Raw genomic sequence first — 22,081 nt, 5'->3', positions numbered from 1 at the left:
CCCCTCGCAAGGCTATCTACAAATGACTGAGAGCGCTCTCCTGGCAGTTTAGGGCCAAGCAAGGCATGCTTCCCAACCGAGTACAACATCATCTACAAGAATCTGCGCTTCATCACCAGATAGTAGCCACGGCTCTCTTGATTTCCGTTCCTTCAATGTTTCTTCTTCCGCAGGTGATGATGAGTTGCAGGGAGCTCTGCTAGATACAGCTCCAGAGTCTGCTGATTGTAATGGCATTGAGTTTACAAGATCGTCAAGTGATGGATGTGAGACATCAGGAGGCGACGACACTGACTGCATTCCTTCCAGAATCGTGCACTGCACGGGTCATCGAATTGGGCCAGTGCAACTCTACATTCCGGTCAGGGTAGCCTAGCTGTAGATACGGGCATGCCGTCATCTGAATGGTTTAGGTCGACCTAGTTAGAATAGATGCCTTCAACGGCCTGTGATCTGCTCTTGACAGGATCATTTGAGTTTTAAAATATTGTATGGTTTGGCTTTTGGAGTTACTGCGTGTGGCAGAGCAGTGCTACGGAGACATTGGGTATATGTGATTGTAGGATTGGCTATATTTGATTGTAGGATTAGGTTTGCTAGCGGCTGCAGAATACTTTAGTCACAATAATATCACAGTTTTGAAAACTAAGGTCCTGACCTAAGTTTAGAATGCTTTAAAACAAGTATAATATTTGCAATACTTCAGTTTTGAAAACAGAGACTTTAGCTAGCTTGTCAAACATCATTATGTCTATAATACAACAGTATTTAATAATACTGTGGTATTTTTCCAAAGCTACGAAAAAACTTCACACCCAAACACCCTAAGTTTTAGTGCTTGTAACTGAAACCCCGAATTGCGTGCGAACATGTTGCTTTCGGATATATATGTGGAATATCTGACTCAACGTATCATTCTCCTTTTAATCCTTTGTATTGGTTGACATGAATTTATGATACAATGCACTGGTTAATTTGGAGTTAGCCCAGTGCCAATCTGAGCTTAGATGCACTACATTGCTAAGTCAATAAGACGGACCATATGCACATTTATGAAGCTTCTTTCCAGCTTGTATTTTGAAAGGTACTTGCAAGGTGATAAACGGCTCACTTTTGATTAGCTGCGGAACCTTACAAAGCCAACATGGCGAGGCGTAGACGCCACTCCAGCAGACCAGAACTCATACCAGATTACCAATGCAATTTTTCTTTACAACTCAAAGCTGAGTTCCCATACTAGGCCTGGAAGGGGAATTACTGAAGAAAATAATCACATGGCGGTACAAGAATCACAAGTAACTTCGATTCTGCCAAGTCTCCTTTCTTTCCCATACAGCAAACGGAAGCTATTGTAGCCTTTGCATACCTATATCAGATATGCTTACATTAAGTAATGTTACAAAAAGACATGATGGGTAGTCACTACTTTCAGAACATCCCTAAGACTTCATTTCCCCCCACAAAGAGGCTTGCATGAGAACTTTCTTCAATGTATTAACGGGGAAAATGCATTCTGGTCTGTGGAAAACCACGGATGAGGGGTAATTTACACAACAACAAAAAATCCTACCACCAACTAAACAAGTTAAAGAAAAAGGCAAGGACGGAACATATCCATAACCGCATGATATTTGTGAGGGAAGTATGTTGAAATATAGCAGGAGTAAGCTAAACCGGAACTCGTTTTCCTCTGTAGCGGTCAAGGAACTGCAGATAAGGGTATCAAACAAGGAATAAGTCTCTCGTCTTGAGTAAAAAAAGAAAGAATGTTTTGTGTTCTGAACTCCTTACCGATGTGACAAACGGTTGTTGAAAAATCCATCCAATAATAGGAATCCTTTGGAGGAAAACAGCAAGGGTTGGCCAAAATCCACTGAAACTAAATCCATGTAAGCATCCATATAGAAGCCAATCTTTTGACATTAATGATGGAGTAAGAGCAAAAAAAAGTTTTGTGAATAGTTATTGGTAATGCATTGAATGCTTCAGGTTGATGTTTCAACCTTGAATAGCAGATGTGTACTGTTGCATTGTGTGTACAACCATTTGAATTGCTGCTATTTGTGGGTGAGTGGCAAGGGATTTGCCACTTTGTAAGATGGATGAATGTTAGAAGCATTTCCTGTTGCAGATTGCTAAAGAGAGAACAATTAAAGAGAATCATACAACCTGAAGAGTACAACAAAGCCATATGCTTCTAAGAGCATGCCAAGAAAGGGCCACCCAATAAGAACCAGAAAAAAGCCAGCACCAAATGAGATAGTACCCTGTTTATTACATCAGATAATTAGATATCATGGATTTTAACGTAGGCAACATATCTAATGTAAAAACGATTATGGTGCTAACAATGCTACCATCAAATCTTGTTCATCAGATCCACCATCTAAGGCTGAGTGCAATCCCACCTGAGGACAGCACGCATTATTCTGTGAAGACGCAGGGGTTCTTTAGAAAATAGTCTGAGAGAAGGTGGTACTGCACTGAGCCGTAGATGGTGAACCCAATGGACAAGATTTGATGTTAGTACCCTAATCGTTTTTACACTAGATATATTGCCTTTAAAGTAAACATGTACATGAAATTTAGTGATTCAAACCTTGTAGTTCTTAGGCTTGGTGAAGAACTGCATAGTGGATTTCAAACCAATTGTCAAACCCAAACCAGATAGAAAGAGGATCTGAAATGGTGGCATTTAACCATATGGTAATCAGTCTTGAGTTACCTTTCGCACTTCAAAATTCAAAGAAAAAATATTGAGTACTGAAAACCTACATTGCCCATTGCAATAAGACCCTTGTCAAAGAAGAAAATGATTCCCAGGAAGGAGAAGAATATTCCAAAGCCTGTTAGGCCTAGCCCAATCTCTATTTCAGGAGAAAAAAAAGAACTCAGCAAGTCACAGGTCAATAAGAAGGATAAAAAAATCAGGAAATAATGGCACAACCAAAGTTTGTTGCTCATAATTATCCTGCCAGATACATAATGCCACCGCTACAATGACTTACAGTTAACTTACAATGATAAATTGAAAAAAAAACACTAATAGCTTACTACATCCTACATAATTCTACTCAGATGGCTTTCACATAGGCACAATCATAAATGAAATAATGAAAATAGTGACATTTGCAAGCAAATGGCACCAGGACCAAGCCAGAAAAGACTACTAGATTCTAACTGACATTTGCAAATCTCACTGCTCAATTTCTGCTCCAAATTGTTTCATTATTTATGACAACATCATCAGATGAATGCAAGGGTCAACAAAAATTGATCAGAAATTGGTACATGTCGTTTAATGGAACCATATATGTTACCGAATTTCAAGACACTTTCTAACTAATTCAAGCATTGTTTGGAGATTTGCAAACACAACATTCAAGCCAAAACATAACCCACACTAACCCCTAAGATTATATGCTTATGCTAAAAAGCTTAGTTGGTATGGCTCCAATTCTGGTGATTTAATTATTGGTCCAACTTATGTGTAACACTGTGACCGGCCAATAAGGGGTGGATGACGAGCCAACAACACTTTTTTAGGGATTCCTTCGAAATTGGCCTGCTCTTATTTATCAGACTCCTGAATTGTTTGAGATCAACTCCAAATCGAGCTTAACAATCTGAGCCAAAGTCAAAAGTCATTCAAATCCAGTCATTTTCATTTTAAAAGAAAAATAAGTTTAATCGGGGCCCTTTTCAAACGAGCCACTGAGCTAACTCAACGATCTTTTTGTCCAGCCCACATACTGCAATGCAACGAAACATCAATTCATCACATGTGTTCCAAGGTCGTATCTTCATCATGTTTGATCCTTCAACCCACAAATGCATTGCAGAATTGAACAGAATAATAATACATGATAAAGACATGATTGACAATAATACTACTAAAATATTGGGTATGTGAGATCGTATGGAATAAAAAAACTCATGTATACCGGTCTTTCCATATGCATTGTATGTGGTGGCAATTTGCAGATATGTGAAGGTCATAAGTAATAAACGAGATACAAAAAATCACACCAAAAATGGAGTTCCTGGCACTACATATTGATGTCCCTATTAGCACCAATTCAAACAAAAAATGTAATGCCAGGTGCATACTCTTGAGGTCATTCATCTCGAAAGAAACCATGTTGTCAGGAGAAGGGTAGCAATGACACTCCGAAGCCGCAACACAGAATCCAACACCTGCAGTAAGTGTAAAATTAGGCACCAAAACTACAGACTCAGAAGACAACAAAGAGTATGAGTTCCACAAGGGTACTGAACCCGAAGGAAACAGGCAAACGAGATCACTGGAGACAACTCAGACAAGAGAATGTCACTAAATACCACTTCCACAGCACCGTGCCTTTAAACCTAGAGGCCGCGCAGAATTGCATCTGAAAACCTAGTCCCTAGTCCCTACTCCCTAATGAAACACCACCTACATCGAATCGAGTAGGCGGGATCTAGAACTAGAAGCTCCGCGCCAGAGATCCAGCCCTAGATGGCGGCTCAAACCCAAATAATTCCCCCGCGCGCTGAATCAACGATACCACCACACCCGCAGATTCATTTCAACCGAGATTCGAGACAGATCACAGTCCTGGGCACCACTACTGAAGAGCAGACGACGGAACGAACCTTGCTAGGGCGGCGGCGGCAGCGCGGAACGATGACTTCGCGGTGGAGAAGGCGCGCTGCGTGTGCGTCTGCGTCTGGGTCCTCGACCTCGTCTTGTTCTCTAACGCAGGATGAAGAACGGAGACACGGAGGAAACGAAAATCGCAGGACGGATGAATGCCTCCGTGCAGCGCGCAATATTTTTTAGCCCTATAAAAACACTAACATTTTTATAATAACGATGCTCAATTAAATTTCGAGGAAGTAAACGTTTTGACGAGAAATTGTATATTAGTGCTACCAACCGGTAACGGTGTCATGACGGATCACGATCCAGTTTAAGGGCTAGTTTAGGAACACCATTTTTACAAGTGATTTCAATTTTTCTAACGGGACGTTTAGATCCCTTTATTTTAGAAGAATTGAAATTCACTTAATAAAGTAACTTATTTAGTTTGAAATTTGACATTCCACTACTTTCCAAAATTCATATATAAGTCTATCTCAAATTCATAAGGTGGATGATAAGAAATGATTTTATGCATTAGTAGAATTTGTTTCTACTCCGTAATTTACATGACACTCTTCATCTCACTCATCTATAGTAAAAATATAGCTCATAAATATCTCCGATATCTTGCTAATAATGGTATACAAATATATTTTGCATAAAACCGAATTAGCTTAATTGATATATGTATAAATTACTATTATTAGAATGAAGTTCAATTCCAATAATCCAAACAGGACGCAAGGGAAATTAGTTCATTTTTCATTGGAAAAATTGGAATCACTTGGTAAAACGGTGTTTCCAAACTAGCCCTAACTAATTTTAATTTAAAATAGATAGAAATAAAACTCGATCTAAATATAGTCTCATCTTTAAATTTTATAGTCTAAAATACCATATGAGTCGATCATCACATATTAATTGGAGTTGATTTTGATAGACTTATACGTGATTGATCCTGTTGTGTGATTGATCCTGTTGTCTCTTGTCTGGTACTTCTGTAGATCTTTTGTTTGATGGACGTCTTCCTACCTCTAGATTACCTTGAGACCTTAAAATTTCGCTAGATGCAAGACCTTAACGTGTTTTTGTTTATCAATAGGTTAACCGTGAATATTGCTTTCCATAGTAATATAAGTATATTATGGATCTTTACCTCACTCATTGTTGTCCCATGTAACTTTACCTAGTTAATGAGCCAAGGTCACTATCTATTTCTTTCACATATATCTAGCTTTCCTACTTTTAGATTACACTTACCCCATCTAGATACGAGTGTGTGTATTTACCAAGTTTATAATTTATTTTTCAGTTTTGAGTTAATCATGCCACCTCTAGATTCTCGCTTCATTGTGAAAAATTGCGATACCTAGTATACTCTTGGTGAAAAGTCGTATCGGTCTTCAATCTTGATGCTCTGAAGTAAAACCTAATTGACCAAGAACCGCCAACAAGTTTTCCTAGCGTTGTTACCCTTGTCTCTATCTAGTAGTAAAAATGTATCATCCATTACTGGTAGAAAGGATAAAACTGAACGATGATGTTAAACTAAAGACATAGATTTGAAAATTCCATAATTTAAGTTAGAATCGAAGCCCTCAAAAAGCCATGAGCATTGAAGGGCAGGTTCGTTTGATATGTATCTTTTAGAGCTCTTCTGAAAAACAATTGTTGAGATTTTGATTCTAAGAAGCTAATGGTAGTTTTCGATAATGTTATTATCCTAAACTTAGAAAGCTATATAAAATCTACAAACCAGATTTTTTAAGCTTCCCATATAAGTTCAACTTTTTTTCTTTTGTTTTCTCTGAAAACTAAACCGGAAAGCTAGAACTTGTGATTTCACGCTGGGAAAAAGCTCAAACAAACAAAAAATATATTAAGGCAACATCACCTTGCTCCTTATAAATTAAGAAATAAATTAGGAAATAAAGCACCAATCATTTGTTTTAAAAAATACTGCACTGTTATACATACTATACTACTCTGTAGTAGGTAGCATTTGAAGATAACACTCACAATTGAGCAGATAAAGGACATTTGCAATGATATCAATCCCGCAACGGGACATTCACTTGTACTTCATGTTGAGCACCTTGCCAAGCGTCAAGCAGCGCGGCGTCGGCATGTCCTCCCCTCCTGGCCTGGCACTTCTCATCGCCCTAGACGGCGTCCCGGACGCGGACGCATGAGACGGCGTCGGCCGCGCCCCTTCGCGCGCCGGGCGCCAGCCGTCCTCCGAGTCCGACGTCGCGCGCCGCCGCGACGGGGTGTGCTTCCTCCTGATCTCCTCCCGCAGCTCCCGCTCCAGCGCCGCCTTCGCCTCCTCGGCCAGCTCCGCCCGCCGCACGGCCTCCTCTAGGCTGAACCGCAGGTCGCTGATCTCGGCGCGCGCCTCGTCCAGCTGGTTGTTCTTGACCGCGACGTCGGCGCCCTTCGACACGAGCACGTACCCGTCCAGCTTGGCCCCCTGCCCCGGGTCGGGCTCGAGCTCCTTGGTGTAGAACTCGTGCTCGTCTTTGGAGAAGATCTCTGTGGCGACGACGACGCAAGCATCCGACCTGCCCTCTCGCGGCGTGGAGATCGGAGCTGCGGCCGGCTCTGCTCGTGGTTCTTGGTTGTCAGGCTCGGCGATGCTGATGACGTCCTTGGCATCATCAGAGTGCGCGTTCTGGAAATCGTCCCTGGAGCTTGCAAGGACAAAGCTGGCGTCTGCCTTCGTCTCCTCGTGATCTTTCACAAGGACATCATTCCCTTGGCACGCCGCGAAGTCTGGAACTGCGCCGTCCGACTCATCTGGTTCTTGATTGCTGTTAGTGTTAGCTTCGATGCTTCGATCTTCTCCAGAGGTTTTAGCAACAAGACATCTTGTCTCTTGAGCATCGGAGTTCCCTTCAGCCACTGTCGTCTCCCCAACCATTACTGCCGCTCCTTGTTTACTCTCATTCTCAGCTAAATCCTCGGATGTATCAGCTTCCATCTTGCTACCACCAGATGGAACGGCGTCACAATCCACTCTGAAGATCTCATCAGAGACAAAGGATAATCCTGGTGAGTGCTGAAACGTGAATTCCGGCTCCGTTCCTGTATCTTCCACTGCTGTTTCACGTCTCTGAACCTGAACCTGATCATGACCATCGCAACCGTCAGCAGCGACCACCGTGACCGTTGCATCAGAATCTCCTTGCGGCGCCACGTAAATCTCGCTGGCCTGCTTCAGCTCCGCCCGCAGGTACTCAACTTCCACGGTCTTCGCCAGCAGCTCGGCCTCCATGCGCTCCACCATCTCCATCTGCCTCCTGACCACCTCGAGATTACTGCCGTCAGAGTCAAAGAACCGGAGCATGGCCTCCTGAAAGAAGACCGACCTCTCCTCCTCCGCCCTGATCGCCGCGACGGCGGACGACAGGACCGCCTCGTTGAGCTGCAGTATCCGGGCCAGGGCGTCCTTGGTGCCCTCCCGCTCCAGGATGGCCCTCGTCTCCACGGCCTCCACCTCCCGCAGCACGAAGGCGACCGACGCCCTGGCGGCGTCGAGGTCGGCCCTCACGGCGGCCAGCTCGCCCCTCAGGGCCTCGCGCTCGCCGTCCGCCTCCGCCTGCCGGCTCATGATGCCGGTGTTCTCCGCCTCCAGCTGGGCTATGCGGAGGTGCGCGTCCATGCAGTCTTTCTCGTACTGGTCCGAGAGCTCCTGCACGGCCTTCTGGAGGGCTTCGATCTGCATGGTGGCCTGCTTCTGCTGGTTCTCTCTGACTTCCAGCTGCAGCTTGCACGTCGCGAGCTCCTTGCTTAAGATGGCGATCTGATCTTCCTCCTGCGTACATACATGCGTTTTAGTACCAACAGACACATGTGTGTGATTAGTTGATGTCAGCGTTAGAACAGAGCAAAATGGAAACAGCTAGCAGTGAGTAGTGACGACGCACATTTCCGTCTGGACTGAGCCTGCTCTGATCGCTTCCCGGCCGGTCGAAGAGATCCACTGCTGCCTTCACAGATTCTAATGGTGTAGTGTCGATCTCGGCCATCAGTAGTCGTACAGTTTCCAGCAAGTGCCAGACGATGATGGGCCGCCGACCGTGCAACGAGCGAGGAGATGGGAGTCGGAGGCAAGAGGGGTAGATAACAGTAGGCAAATCCGCAGGGACACGCGGAGCCGGCAAAGACGAGGCGCCGTGGCAAACGACGCGTGCTGCCCGCTGCCGTTGCAATCCAGGGAAAATGCCCACGAGGCGCTTTGGGCGTGGAGACCGCGGGCCCGATGCGGTCGCTTTGCCTCATCGGCACGCCCGCCCTCGCGGCTCGCCGGGGTGCGATGACGCCTGCCGCTCCTTCTGACGCTGTCGCGTGCATGTTCCGGCGAGTTCGACCGAGCTGGGCACAAATTCTGTCTCGTGTCCGGTCCACCATGGTCCATGGTGGCTGCTCCTGCCTGGGATATTCTCACATAGCTGCGCCAACATATATATGCCGGACGCTTGCCTGAATATTCTCGCGTCGCGATTACTACGTACGTGTAGCAAACCCTCGGGGCCCGACAGTGCGTATGCACTGCCATACTGGCATACATGGCAGCCAAGAGAGTGCGTATGCATTGCCATACAGGCATACTTGGCAGCCAGTTTTTATGAATTACTATGACAGTGCATCTACCCCAAATATAAAATCAATTTCCTGAATCACTCTAGGTCAAATTATTTCAAATCTGATAAAATCTATAGAGAAATACACCAGCTAAATTAATATTACTAGATACAGCAAAAAAAAAACATTTTCAAAATATACTTGTTTCGTTATATATATATTGTTACTCTTCCTTGTAAAGTTACTTGACTCATCACTCGTCTAATCTTCTCGATCGAGCATATTGACGTTATACTTCTTTCCATGGCCAATTCACAGCCAGCGATGATCAACCGACAACCACTCGTGGCCGAGATCCAACCAAAACAGAGTAGCATGGCCGGAAATGCAAGATGGCCGACGAACTAGACAATTCATGAGTTTGCAAAAGCAACAAGAATTGCTCAGATACCCGTGAACAAGGCTTATTTGGGTCATTATAATTGCCCTCGCTAAATTTCATCTCGTATAGCACAAGCAAAAATACATAAATTTTCAACTACCAACCAGCGGACATCATCATCTGGCTGTCTTACCGGAGAGTAACTCTAGGAGCTGATCTGTTGAGCATTGACACAGTATAAATTAGTCAACTGCGTAGTCGCAGATCGTGAGCCATTAGCTGACAATTTGTTCGGAGGGCTCCACCAGTGAGCGTGCTTGACAGGAATCCCGCCATCACCACTGGTGGGGTAAAAATACAGTACGAAAGGAGGCATGAACACTGAATTATGTCGATTATGTTCATATTCATGGTTAACAACGCTATCTCGTCTAAAGTAGATTATGCTATTGCATGAAAACAATGGCAACTCCTAGCGACAAAAATGCTGATTGTACGAATCTCAGATTTGTTCTCAAGTGATCATCTCGTCGCTAGCATTCGTCTAAAGGCGAGCTAAACAATGGCAGTACAGAGCAACCACACATGCGAAAAGGTAGATTAACAGGCTCATCGGATCACCATCCACGACTACTCTACTTATCAGTAGTAGGTTGTGCCATAATAAGGTTGAGCTGCCGCAGGTTGTTGAGGATAAGCTGACGGCGCTGTAGGTGCTGGTACTGGTGCTGCTGGAATTACTGCAGGCTGTGGGTAGCTTTGTTGTGTATAGGCCTACGATAAGCACAACAGTTTGCATCAGACAAAATCCTTCAACAATTTCAAAGCTACTGTGGTGACCAAGATAGAAACAAGATTACTGGACAGTTAGACATACCAAGTAGCTCCAGTTAAACACGATAGCTAAATGCTAATAGCGAGCATGAATGCATGATACTTACTCAAGACCAATGCGCATGTAACACACGTAACTACATAAACCACAGGTGGTTCATATCAGCCAATGGTTACACCGGCTGTATACTCAAACAAAATATGATGTGGCCATATAGACAACGCTAACACCAAGCTGACTAAACTATGCAGTTTCTAGTCAGATATTAATCAAACATATGATGCCAAACAACTAAACCAGTGGGCCCAGCCATCCGTGACGGAGTCAGCTGCTCGCCCCATCCCCACCCAACATCCACATCTCCAGCAGCAGTCCTGATTCCTGAATTCCTTATACCCTCCAGTGGTTCCATTTTTTTCTCCCCCACCCTGGAATAATGGAATGACCTATCCCAATTTCAATGTGATCCTAGTGCACCACCCCCATACCTGCCAGAACTGCTGCTCCCTGTGCACAAGCCTAATCACCGGAGGTCAAAGAATCTTGGCAACCCACACAGCCCCTCTAACCCTATATCTCCCAGCCACAAGTTTTCAGTCCAATGAGTGGATTCTCGTACTGAACAATAATTGTGCTAGAAGAAAACAGTTATTGCCAGTAGACTTAATGTTATGATCAGCTTAATTAAACAGATCACATGCAACTACGAAACAATGCCATGTTTGGGTAAGACTACTTCAGAACTAGTGCACAGCATGATACAGCAAGCTATGAACTTAAGAAAATGCTTGAAACAAAGAACTAAAGACCAAACAGTTACAACCCAAAACACAAATGTTGGCAGCTTAACTCTGTTGTGACGCAATCCATTTAAACTCAAATTGATACCCTAAGTCCCAATTCCTGATTTCGTAACTGAATACCAGTAGATAAACTGGACTGAGGAAAGATTGCATGACATGTCAGTCACCCATTTGCAACAAAATTTAGGAAGATACCTTAATGTGTTATAATTGAGAAGCATTCTGTAAATTTGGGATGGAATTAAACACAATACCTGTGCAGAGTATGTTGGAGGATAAGCACCATAGGCAGCTGCTTGAGGAGCAGGCTGGGGCATTTGATGGCTGTAGTCGTAAGTTCCATATGCAGGATATGCAGCCTAAAAAAAGAGTTCAAACATACAATCAAACCACTATAGCACGAATTTATAGCCAAACAAATAATAAGATTGACTGTTTGTAAAAATCAAAAGCAAAGATATAAGAAACGGGACTCTTACTCTCATCGAGAGGAGAGAATGACACTACGAGTTGGGGCAATTTTTCGTGTGTGAGAAATAAACGAAAAATTGTCCCAACTCGTTGTGACATCCTCTCGATGACAGTAACAGTCCCGTTGCTTATAAAAGAATCATAGGAATAAAAAATATCTCGCAAAAGGTTCCAGAATCAAGATGTTTCAATATTGCAATAGCTTCAAATTCACAAAGAATAGCAAGAGGCATTGAGAGAAATAACCATCAGACCTCTCTCTAGTTTGCGAGGAATTAGACATACAATCAGCAATGACAATTTTCTTTTCCAAAAATGCATCTTATCTTAATCAGTGCAGCAAACAAAATCATAGAACTAACAAGCAGATTTAAATGAATGTATGACCTGCTGTGCATAAGAAGCTCCCCATTGTTGCCCAGATGCTTCAGAAGTTGCAGGCCAAACAGGAGGATTGGAAGCATTTGGATCAGTTCCCGTGGCTGACTGAGTAACCACAGTTTTAGCAAATTTGTCCCTGTCTGAGACAACAGTGTCATCTGCTTTCCGTTTCTTTGATGGCAGAATGCTTCTCTTACATGAAAAAAGAGTTGTATGCCGAGTTAAAGCCTTCTTGATTGACTTTGCATCCCCAAAGAGATCCAAAAACTGCAGACAAATCAGAAATGAATCAATAATCTATCAAGCTGGATGAGGCCAAAAATAAAATACCAAAAACTTTGACTCAGTGAGAAACCCCAAACAGAAGAGTATCTCTATCTTACATAGAACTAAGCGAAAGGGCCTCTAGCTGAGTAACACTCCTCGGGTCCTAGGTTCGACTCCCCATGGGAGCAAATTTCAGGTTGTGGTTAAAAAAAAAACCTCGTCTGTCCCACACTAAAGCACAAGGCCCAGCCCCAGCCGCGGTCGTTTCTCACATGGGCTATGGTGCCATTGTGTATGGGTGGGGCACGGGTTCGGGGTTGACCTGTGTGAGAAGATCTTCTTAATATAATACCCGAGGGCTGTCTTACCCCCGCGGGTCGCGAAAGGGCCTCTAGCTGAGTTGGTTAGGTGGTCTGAGTAACACTCCTCAGGTCCTGGGTTCGACTCCCTGTGGGAGCAAATTTCAGGCTGTGGTTAAAAAAATTCTCTCGTCTGTCACATGCCAAAGCACAGGTCTAAGGCTCAGCCCCGGTCGTGGTCGTTCTCACATGGGCTTCGATGCCGCGGTGTATGGGCGAGGCAGGGGTTCGGGGGTTTTCTCGACCTGTGTGAGAAGGTCTTCTTCTTAATACAATGCCCGGGGGCTGTCTTACCCCTCGCAGGTCGAGTTTTTTTTACCCCCGCGGGTCGAGTTTTTTTTATCTTACATAAAACTAACATTACAAGATTACCATATTTGATAACTGTGCATACATAGATCATAGGGATTAACCGTGGCTCTGACTTTAAGAAGAGTTCCACATCTATATACAACTTCTATTGCATTACCTAAACAAAATAAAAGAATGCAGAGGTTGGCCCCACATCGAAATTTCCAAATAGTATAACAATCTACTTCATGTACCCAATGAGAAGGAATCAAATCATACTTAACAATTAAATATGATGGTCCAAGATTAAAAGCAGAAGCATATTTGATTTTCCCAAATGATCATACTCCACTTGTCCCAAAATAGTTGACACTTCAGCTATGAATTTGGACAAATTTTCTCCAGATTCATAGAAAAAGTGTCGACTACTATGGGATGGAGGGAGTACTTAGTTTACAGTAAATACTTCAAGTTCCCAAATGATTACAATTAACATTTATCCTTAATAGCAATCAAATGGTATTACAATCTACTTTATGTTCCCAAAACCAAACCAAGGAACTACAATATTTAATGAAGCTTTTAGGTATTTTACCTCTAAAAATATGGAAGATATTTCCTCTTTGTCAACTAGACTTGCCACCTCTCCCTGAGATGATTCAGGTGTAACAAACTTCTCCACAAGTGAGTCTAAAAAATCAATACGCTTTTCGCATGGAAAAATTGACTCTAGATGAATGACAGCCTGTAAAATAGATGTAACATTAGTTAAATTAGGGACAAGGCAGAAAATTGTAATAATTTCATATAATCATAAAATCTTTAACCTCAAGCACTGTTTTTGTTACATTTAACTGCTCATGCAGCACAGTTAATATTTCTCTTGCCTTCTCCAAATCTCGGATGGCCTACACATTTCAAGGAACACATTAAATTCACTAATCTGAGTGTCGTTTAACTCGATCAACTATCGGACAAAGAGAGAAAAAAAAAAGAAAGGACATCGCCTAGATGGCTAGATCAAACAAAACTGGAGTGCTTCAGAAAACAAATCGTAAGATGTACAGTAGATGAAATCATCTTACCATAAGTTTTGACCAACTGAAAAACATAGAGGAAGGTCGAAGGTGTTTTTGTACAAAAATTTAGACACACATGTGAATGATGTGTTTTCCACTTTAATAATATTAATAATATGTATTGTGATAAAAAAATTACCAAAAATAAGAAACGGGAGTACTGAATAAGCAACGTCGGCAAGAGCTGGCTCTGTTCCTTTCCCTTCTCAGCAGCGATGGCCTTTTCATAAACTGAACAAGATAATTCTTTATCTCCCTACAAACATAGACAGCTTAAACAAACTCTTGCACATTTAAAAGGAAAAAGGAACATGATAGCTGTTAGTACAAAGTCATACCAGTCGGTGTTCCATATTAGAATGCTTCACGATGGCCTCTAGAAAGCCAGGACATAAATCTGAGTAAAGATGCTGATATTCTGCACGTGCTCCAGAAATATCCCCATTAAGCTCCTTAAAGCGAGCACTAAATAGATGGATCTCCGGCTGCTTCTGTGAAACAGAAAAAAGAACCGGTGTGTAGCTATTAGCAATATATTCTCATTTAGGTCATGGTATTTGAGGGAATTTTATTTTTCCAATCTTATGAACCAAAACCGATCATGACAGTATAGTTTCGAGTTTTAATGCTTCTCAAAGTATCTGTGTCCAAACTAAAGTTTTGGAAATCCAATCCCAAATAAGAACTAAAAAATCCATATATATAAACACTCATCTATGATGACATGCCGCAGTGAAAAATACGAGACATGGTTTTGGTTAGATCCAAATTTAAACCTAGCAGTTAGTACATATGCATAAAGGAGTACACAGAGCATGCATGATAAGGGGAAGTAGAAATGTAGAATGCTACAAGGTAAAAACATAAGTGTCATGTATTACCTAAATTTCATTTCCCAAGGTGTAACAGGATTTGAGGAAGTTCTCCAAGGTATTATTTGATCATTAGTTTCTCTTGCATTATCAATTACTAAAAAATAATTTATTACCAGAAGACATGTGAACTACTCAAATAACAGCATGTGGACTCGGGGAAAACCTCTAGCAGATCTATTGATGCATCTTTTGTGCACTAAACATACATATATTTTACTAATTGGCGACCTAATTTACGGTGTTTGTGTTATGGTTGCTAGATCGGTGAGGGATTGGAGAGGGGTATCGATGGACAAGAACGTCGGCCGGGGGCCTCCGCCCACGGCCGAGCAAGAGGAGGGTTTCTCCCTTCTAATTCTTGCCTGCTTTATTTCTCATCCATTGATTACATAAATAGGCCGGTTGGTCGCCCCTATCTAGCTAGACATCATTATCTCCTTAAAACTCTCCTAAAAACTCTCAACAAACTACTAACTGATAACCTTCCTAGATAATCTCAACTAATCTCCTAAATAATCTCAACTAATATTCTAATCTTATCTCTAACTATCCTTATCTAATCTCCTTGGAGGGCCATGGCTGCTGCTGTCGTAGCCCCTCCGTGGGCCTCCTTAGGCCCTGACACTACACCCCTCCTGGACAAGCAGCTCGTCCCCGAGCTGCCGCATAACGGGTGCTCAAAGACCGAGTCTACTTGACCCAAAACCAGACACCTAGAAGACAAGCCTTTTACATCTCAGCTTATCTTATTATTCCGAATCTAAATTTTTTTGACCCCATAAGATAAGGCGGACACCCTCCGCGCATTGGACTTGCACGTGTGCAGCCACCTGGATCCCATGGACGCCATCTAGACGAAAGGGGAGCACATGGACGGGCACCTGGAATAGGTCGCAACAATAACCAGCGGAGGCGCCCTCGTGGCGGCCGGTAGCGGAATGTGGTGGCGCTAAATAGTGCGCCCTTGCCGATGACGAGGGGAGTGCCTTCCTTACCGCCGCTGCCGTAGAGTTGAAGTGCGTCGCCCGCGGGACACGTACCATGCTCACACTTGGAGATAGCGGCCCGGAGCCGCTGCTGATGGCCGTCCGACAGGGCGAGGTCGCGCCCCCGTGTGCCGAGGTCAACCGTCACCAAGGCTGCCTCGAGCATCTGTCGGCGCATCTCCCGCACTCCCCGTCGTGCAAGGAAGCCACGAGCAGCAGCTTGTATGCCCACAGTCGCCGACGTCTGGAGCCGTGCGGACAACGCCAGCTGGTGCTGCTCATGTTGCACTGATACCTTGATTTGCAGCAGCCCTTGCTCAACCTTCTGGAGCATGGCTTGCATCTTTGCGAGATCAGCCCTTATGTTGGTCCACAAGTCTCCCATCAATGGAGCTGATGATTGTTGAGCCGTGGCTGCCCCTAGTGGCGTCGCCCATGGGGACGGAGACGTCGTCAACGAAGATGATGTGACAAAATTTGGCGTTGTCCCTGGAGATGGGCACGTCGACGTCCAGGATGTGGTGACAAAATTGGCAGGCGATGCTGCCCATGGAGATGGGGACACTGGTTGCCAGGATGGCGTGACGAAGGTGGCATACGGCGCAGCCCATGGAAATGGGGACGTTGGTTGCCAGGACGGTGTGACGAAGGTGACATGCGGCGCAGTCCATGGAGATGGGGACGCCGGTTGCCAGGATGACGCCGCGAAATTGGCAGCAGAAGCCATGGGATCAGATCGAAACCCAAGCTAGCCGATACCAGATGTTATGGTTGCTAGATCGGTGAGGGATTGAAGAGGTGTATCTATGGGCAAGAACGTCGGTCGGGGGCCTCTGCCCACAGCCAAGCAAGAGGAGGGCTTCTCCCTTCTAATTCTTGCCTACTTTATTTCTCATCCATTGATTACATAAATAGACCAGTTGGCCGTCCCTATCTAGCTAGAGATCTTTATCTCCTTAAAGCTCTCCTAAAAACTCTTAACAAACTAACTGATAACCTTCCCAGATAATCTCAACTAATCTCCTAAATAATCTCAACTAATCTTCTAATCTTATCTCTAACTACCCTTATCTAATCCCCCTTGGAGGGACCATGGCTGCTGCTACCGCAGCCCCTCCATGGGCCTCCTTAGGCCCTGACAGTTTGCCTTTTCTGAATCCAAATACACCCTACAGTTTTAGTGGTAGAAGCACATTGCCATACTAGTTATGAAATAATACCTTGACAAACACATGAGTAGCACGAGCCAGGGCATTGTTTGCTAGGTCTAGACTCCCTTTATCCTCCATACATTGCACATAGCGGATCCAGAATTCTGAATAACTAGCACATGCAATCACACACCTTTCATACAATTTGATAACCTGAAAACAATTTAGCATACCATCAGAAACCTTGTGCATGTGAGGAAATAAAGGGGGTAAATAATGATAGTAAGGATATGGTATTGACAAAAAAAAGAGAAGTTCACACAGATTACTCCATTAGCTGATTATGGAGGCCCCTCCATAAGAAAGGAGGGACCATCCTGCTCGATAGATAGATGGTTAAGAAGGTGAGCATTAAGCAAATACCTGCATATATGAGATTAAAAATTCAAAACTGGTATTTGGTACCATATATCATGAACCCAGAACGACCACTGCCAAATGAAAGTTTGGAGTACTTAGCCTCATCGAAACCAAACATTATGTCCACGCTCTATCCTCAGTTCAACATCCCATTACAAAGGAAGCTTCGTCCAAATACTAGCCGTTAAAGGATATAGTTGAGCCAATAAGACTGGATTGTAAGTTATAAAATTCCAAGTGTTCCATAAAAACTACTAAATAAAAAGGACAAGGGGTTCCTAGAAGTGTAAAAGCATACCTTATTAATGTCTTCTTCCTTCTCGATAAAGTCAAGGTAGCTATGCCAATTTTCAAGCTCTGGATTGTCAAGAGGCTTGACATGAAAATATGGCCTTCTAATAGCTAGCTCAAAACCAATGATCTCAGATTCGTACTCTTTAGCCTTCTTGTACATCTCTTCCCTCATGGAGACATACTTTGCAAGGTTTTCTGCATCTGCCAAAGATGAAAGTTCTGGTTGACCAGCCTTATCGATATCATCAGGATGTGTGTCACCATCAGGCGCTTGAGCACTGGTCTCAGACGTGACAACATACACCGAGGCTTCTTCCGCAGTAAGTATTTCTGAAAAACTGTGCTTTGAAGCCAATTCCTTGAGGCTGTGTAGAAATAACAATTAGCACCACAAAGCCAAATGGTTAGTGATGCACATACATTACTTTAGTTCACACATGGCAGACCTAACTGTTGTTAATGATTTGTTTATTGATCAATTTATCAGACAACAAAGCTATGAATTAGCGCAGATAAACAAAAGATAGTTAATATTCATAGTAACACACAAAAGAAAGCTTAAACACACAAAAATATGTCAAAGAACTTACCAATTAAAATAGCGATCAAGCTGCTGGATGGGATGTTCCAATACTCTTGTATATATAACAGCGAGGTGACTCCATGCCTCCAGTGACTCTTCATACTTAATATACTCATCCCACAAAATATTGGAGCGATAATCAGTTCCAACGTATGCCAAGCCACGTTCAAACAGTCTAAGAAACCAGAAGGCAGAGAAAGTTACTACAAAGGTTGAGCAGAGTTACTGATTCACAACAAAACAAGAGAGAGAAAACAGAAGTACATCGACGGAACATGCAATGATGATGCCTGACAGGTGCAAAGGCAGTAGCTAAATACATCCAAGGAGGAAGAAATTATTCATGATAGGCATATTTCAACTTTATGTATATGGCCATATATATGTAGAGTTTAAAGCATCTTTGATCAAATAAGCATGTTAATATGTCATATAAAAGCTAATGTATGAAGTATGAACTGACATACGCTCAAATAAAATGACTAAATCAAGACTGAGTTCACAAAAGGACAAATAAATCCATTATGCTTAGACCCTAAATGTAGGTAACTTAATCAAGAATTCATGTATGATAATATAATATAGAATTCAAATGCCCAATCATTTCAAGTAATCAGAAGACAGAAACCCTAGGTACAGAAGTTTCGTTGAACAGGCATATTGTGTATGGATTGCTAATTTCTACCTTCGGACGATATCTGGGTCATCATATGTTGAAATTGCGAATTGACAATAGTTATACCAAATGTCCACTGAATAAGTAACTGCAAGAACTGCTCGCTCATACACCTCAATAACTTTATTGACACCATCAAGTCTCGCTTCATGATCAGCATATTTCTTCCAGTACCCAAAGCAAAGAGGGAATTCCGTAAGAAATGAATCGTACACTTTCCGTATCTTCAAAATATCGTTCTGGACGAGAATATACAAAAGTATGCATTAGCATAAAAATTGTCATCATATCAAAGAGCTCTGGTTTTTATGGCTGATTAATCAGACTGAATTCAAATTAAGTATACTTTATTCGAATACCAAAAGCCATTCAAGACAACAGCAGGGAAAACTAAATAAAACATTAGATGCATAAAAACTTCAAATTGATAAAGGCAACATAAGGATTACATAGTCTACTAACAGGATATAGACAGAGAGACAAGCAAGGAAGCAACTGATCATACAGCAAAAATAATGCATCGTTACAATATGCTCCAAATCAAATAACCTGTGTTGCTGCAGCTGCACCAGCGGCCGCTATATTCTACAGTAACATGTGAGGCTGCAGATGATGGGTGGGGGGGCTTCCGAATGGTGTAAAAGGCATGCACAAATAATTGCAGATTGACAAATAGCTTATAATTATAAGCTGCCGCAGAAATCGGCTCATTTGCACAAAATATGTTAGAAGAATGGTTGTATCCACAAACGGCTAACCAAACATTACCTCAGCATTTTTCTCCGTCTCCTCAATAAGTGTGGTCCAGGCATTGAAATCTAAGCAATTTGCAGTAACAACACTCCACAATCTAGCCTCTTCTGCTGAAAGCACAGCTGCATAACGAAAGCGGCATGTTAAGATCAAACAGAACGTATACCAAATTAAGCAAGCCTGAAGCCCAAATTTACCTTCCTCGTAGGATGGCTCAGGAACCGGCTCGCCTATCTCGGTGACGGCTGTGCCATTCTCTGCAGCTCCTGCAGATTGGTAATTAGACATATCGCCAGTCGTCCCATTCAACTCCGTGTGCTCGGCCTGGTAGGCAGAAGTATCAGCTGCCTGAGCCCCACCGTCAGGGGCCACGGCGCTTCCGCTGGTCACAGCCGAGCTAGGTGCATTGCCAGTCGCAAAATCAAAAGCCGCGGCGCCAGAATCCGCGCTGTCGACGGCTGGGCTTTGATCTTGCTCCATTGCGCGCGGATCGCACGAGAGGTACCCCGGACCAACGTGAAGCCCTAAGGCGAAGAGACCGAGAGCAGAAGGTGAAATTGACGCGCAATAAGTGGAAGGAGGCGTGTATAGGTGAGAGGGAGGGCGAGGGGCATGCACCGGAGAGCCGCCGATGAGAGACACTGATGGGGAGTGAGGCGGGGTAGAGCGCGCCGGCGAGGAGGCGGAGGGGGGTAGGGTTGGAGCCGGGGGCGTAGCGGTGTGTATGCAAAAGACAGGATTAATGTGGAGGCGCGGACATATGTGTGTACACTGTACAGAGAGCTCGATGGCTTGCGGCAAGCCGACCAAGAGTTAGCAAAGTTAGCGCACGTTCGAAAGCGAAATATTTTAAAACTATGGTTTTATAATAGTATAGTTTTAAAATATTGTTAATTAGTTGTCCGTAAATTACTATAAATCTACAATTACTATATACTATAGACCTTATTTAAATGTAAAAGTTGTTTGAATATGCTCCAAGCATTTAATCATTTATATAGGTATAAAAAGTAAACAGAAACAAATGTAAAAGACAACATGTAGGTCAGTGTCAAAGCTCTTTAGTTCTGACCGAGATTTCCATCTGTTTTGCAAACGTAAAATATGAATAAATAAGATAGGGACGATATTGTCAATATCTATTGTGATAACTAAATATTGTAATAGTGTTCTCTTCATTCCAAATTGGAAGTCGTTTTGGCTATCTTACAGACATATTTTACAATGAATCTAGACATAGCTTATGTTTAGATACATAGCAGAAGCTGATATGCATCTAGAAAGCAAGGGTTCGAGTTCACCGATGTCGACTAAATCTGTGGGCCTGAGTGAGAGTGTGAGGCTGGAGGTGCTGATGCTAATGCTCCACTTGCTGCTTGGTTGCCATTTTTTTCACCAGGTTATGTATCGTCGGTAGGAGCTTCGCCAACACAAAGATTATCTTAGGAACCTCTATGCACATGATCAGTCTATCTTGTTATGAGCCTAATTCAAAATGGGCAGAGTTGAGCCAACTCATGGACCGATATGACATTCTTGTTACAATAAAAAAGAAGCGATGTCGATAATTATTTTATGCTATCATTATGACGCAAAAGACAAAGAAGTAAAGTTGAGCACCGGTGCAAACTATTTTCATGGATTAAACTACTGCAAAATTTTAAGTTGAACGTTATATCAAGTGTTCATATCATACCACTCCATTTTGGAATTCTCCGTTGGCATATAGGTGCATCACTAAAGCTTTGACCATTAAGTAGCCCACAAATAGCAAGAACGGATAGATAGGATTCCTATGGAGAATAAGAACATCAATGCCACACAATTGTTAGGCTGAACATAGAGAACCACATAGCATAGTACTACTCAAGTACGGAAGTACCTAACAAGCACCATGATCTCAATGAAACCAATAATAGCAATGGCCATGATTGCCCGAGGAGGAAGCAATTTATTATTACCACGCTTGTGATCTTGTTGGGGCAAAAAACGAAAGGTAAAGTCAAACATTGAACATGGATGTAGATACAACTTTCACCCCTACGGGAAAAAAGTCACACCATGATGACTGATATAAAAAACCAAAGCTCTGCATCCCTAAGGCAAAAAATGTGTGGGATCTAAGTGTTGAAATGGTCTCACAACCATTTCTTACTCAATATCCACTTTTTCTCTAAGTCTGAGCTGTTTTTTCCGAATTTGGTGTTTTGATTCCAAATTTAAACATGCATTCATATACTTAGTGATCAAATCAACATCATAAAGTT

General features: G+C 42.9%; 3 protein-coding genes across 5 annotated transcripts; all 3 read right to left on the bottom strand.

Annotated features, from left to right (window-relative positions):
• Positions 1–1,171: 1,171 nt before the first annotated feature.
• Positions 1,172–4,871, bottom strand: LOC100273877 (Got1/Sft2-like vescicle transport protein family). Of its 2 annotated transcripts, XM_008660066.4 has the most exons (7): positions 4,636–4,871; positions 4,111–4,197; positions 2,776–2,867; positions 2,600–2,680; positions 2,170–2,267; positions 1,792–1,873; positions 1,172–1,707 (listed from the first exon to the last, which is right to left on the bottom strand). In XM_008660066.4, the coding sequence occupies exons 2-7, from the start codon at positions 4,139–4,141 to the stop codon at positions 1,669–1,671; spliced, it is 423 nt and encodes a 140-aa protein (XP_008658288.1). In that variant the 5' UTR covers positions 4,142–4,197; positions 4,636–4,871; the 3' UTR covers positions 1,172–1,668.
• A 1,655-nt stretch (positions 4,872–6,526) lies between these two features.
• On the bottom strand, positions 6,527–9,854 carry LOC103640409 (WEB family protein At1g12150). Its single transcript, XM_008662998.4, has 2 exons — positions 8,551–9,854; positions 6,527–8,438 (listed from the first exon to the last, which is right to left on the bottom strand). Exons 1-2 carry the CDS (start codon positions 8,650–8,652, stop codon positions 6,696–6,698), a joined length of 1,845 nt encoding a protein of 614 aa, XP_008661220.1. The 5' UTR covers positions 8,653–9,854; the 3' UTR covers positions 6,527–6,695.
• Positions 9,855–9,958: 104 nt separating this feature from the next.
• LOC100304428 (uncharacterized) lies at positions 9,959–20,599 on the bottom strand. 2 transcript variants are annotated; one of them, XM_008660536.3, is made up of 14 exons: positions 20,433–20,599; positions 20,012–20,338; positions 19,830–19,936; positions 19,071–19,300; positions 18,393–18,560; positions 17,807–18,167; positions 17,158–17,301; positions 14,415–14,567; positions 14,216–14,332; positions 13,825–13,905; positions 13,593–13,742; positions 12,087–12,347; positions 11,483–11,587; positions 9,959–10,364 (listed from the first exon to the last, which is right to left on the bottom strand). In XM_008660536.3, exons 2-14 carry the CDS (start codon positions 20,292–20,294, stop codon positions 10,233–10,235), a joined length of 2,292 nt encoding a protein of 763 aa, XP_008658758.1. In that variant the 5' UTR covers positions 20,295–20,338; positions 20,433–20,599; the 3' UTR covers positions 9,959–10,232. The 2 variants fall into 2 exon arrangements, with proteins under 2 accessions (XP_008658758.1, NP_001348349.1); NM_001361420.1 differs by having other exon boundaries at positions 9,968–10,364; positions 20,012–20,500.
• Between the last annotated feature and the right edge of the window lie 1,482 nt (positions 20,600–22,081).

The sequence above is a fragment of the Zea mays genome, chromosome 9 (assembly GCF_902167145.1).
Source record: "Zea mays cultivar B73 chromosome 9, Zm-B73-REFERENCE-NAM-5.0, whole genome shotgun sequence".
NCBI lineage: Eukaryota > Viridiplantae > Streptophyta > Magnoliopsida > Poales > Poaceae > Zea > Zea mays.
This window is presented reverse-complemented; position numbering and strand designations above follow the sequence as displayed.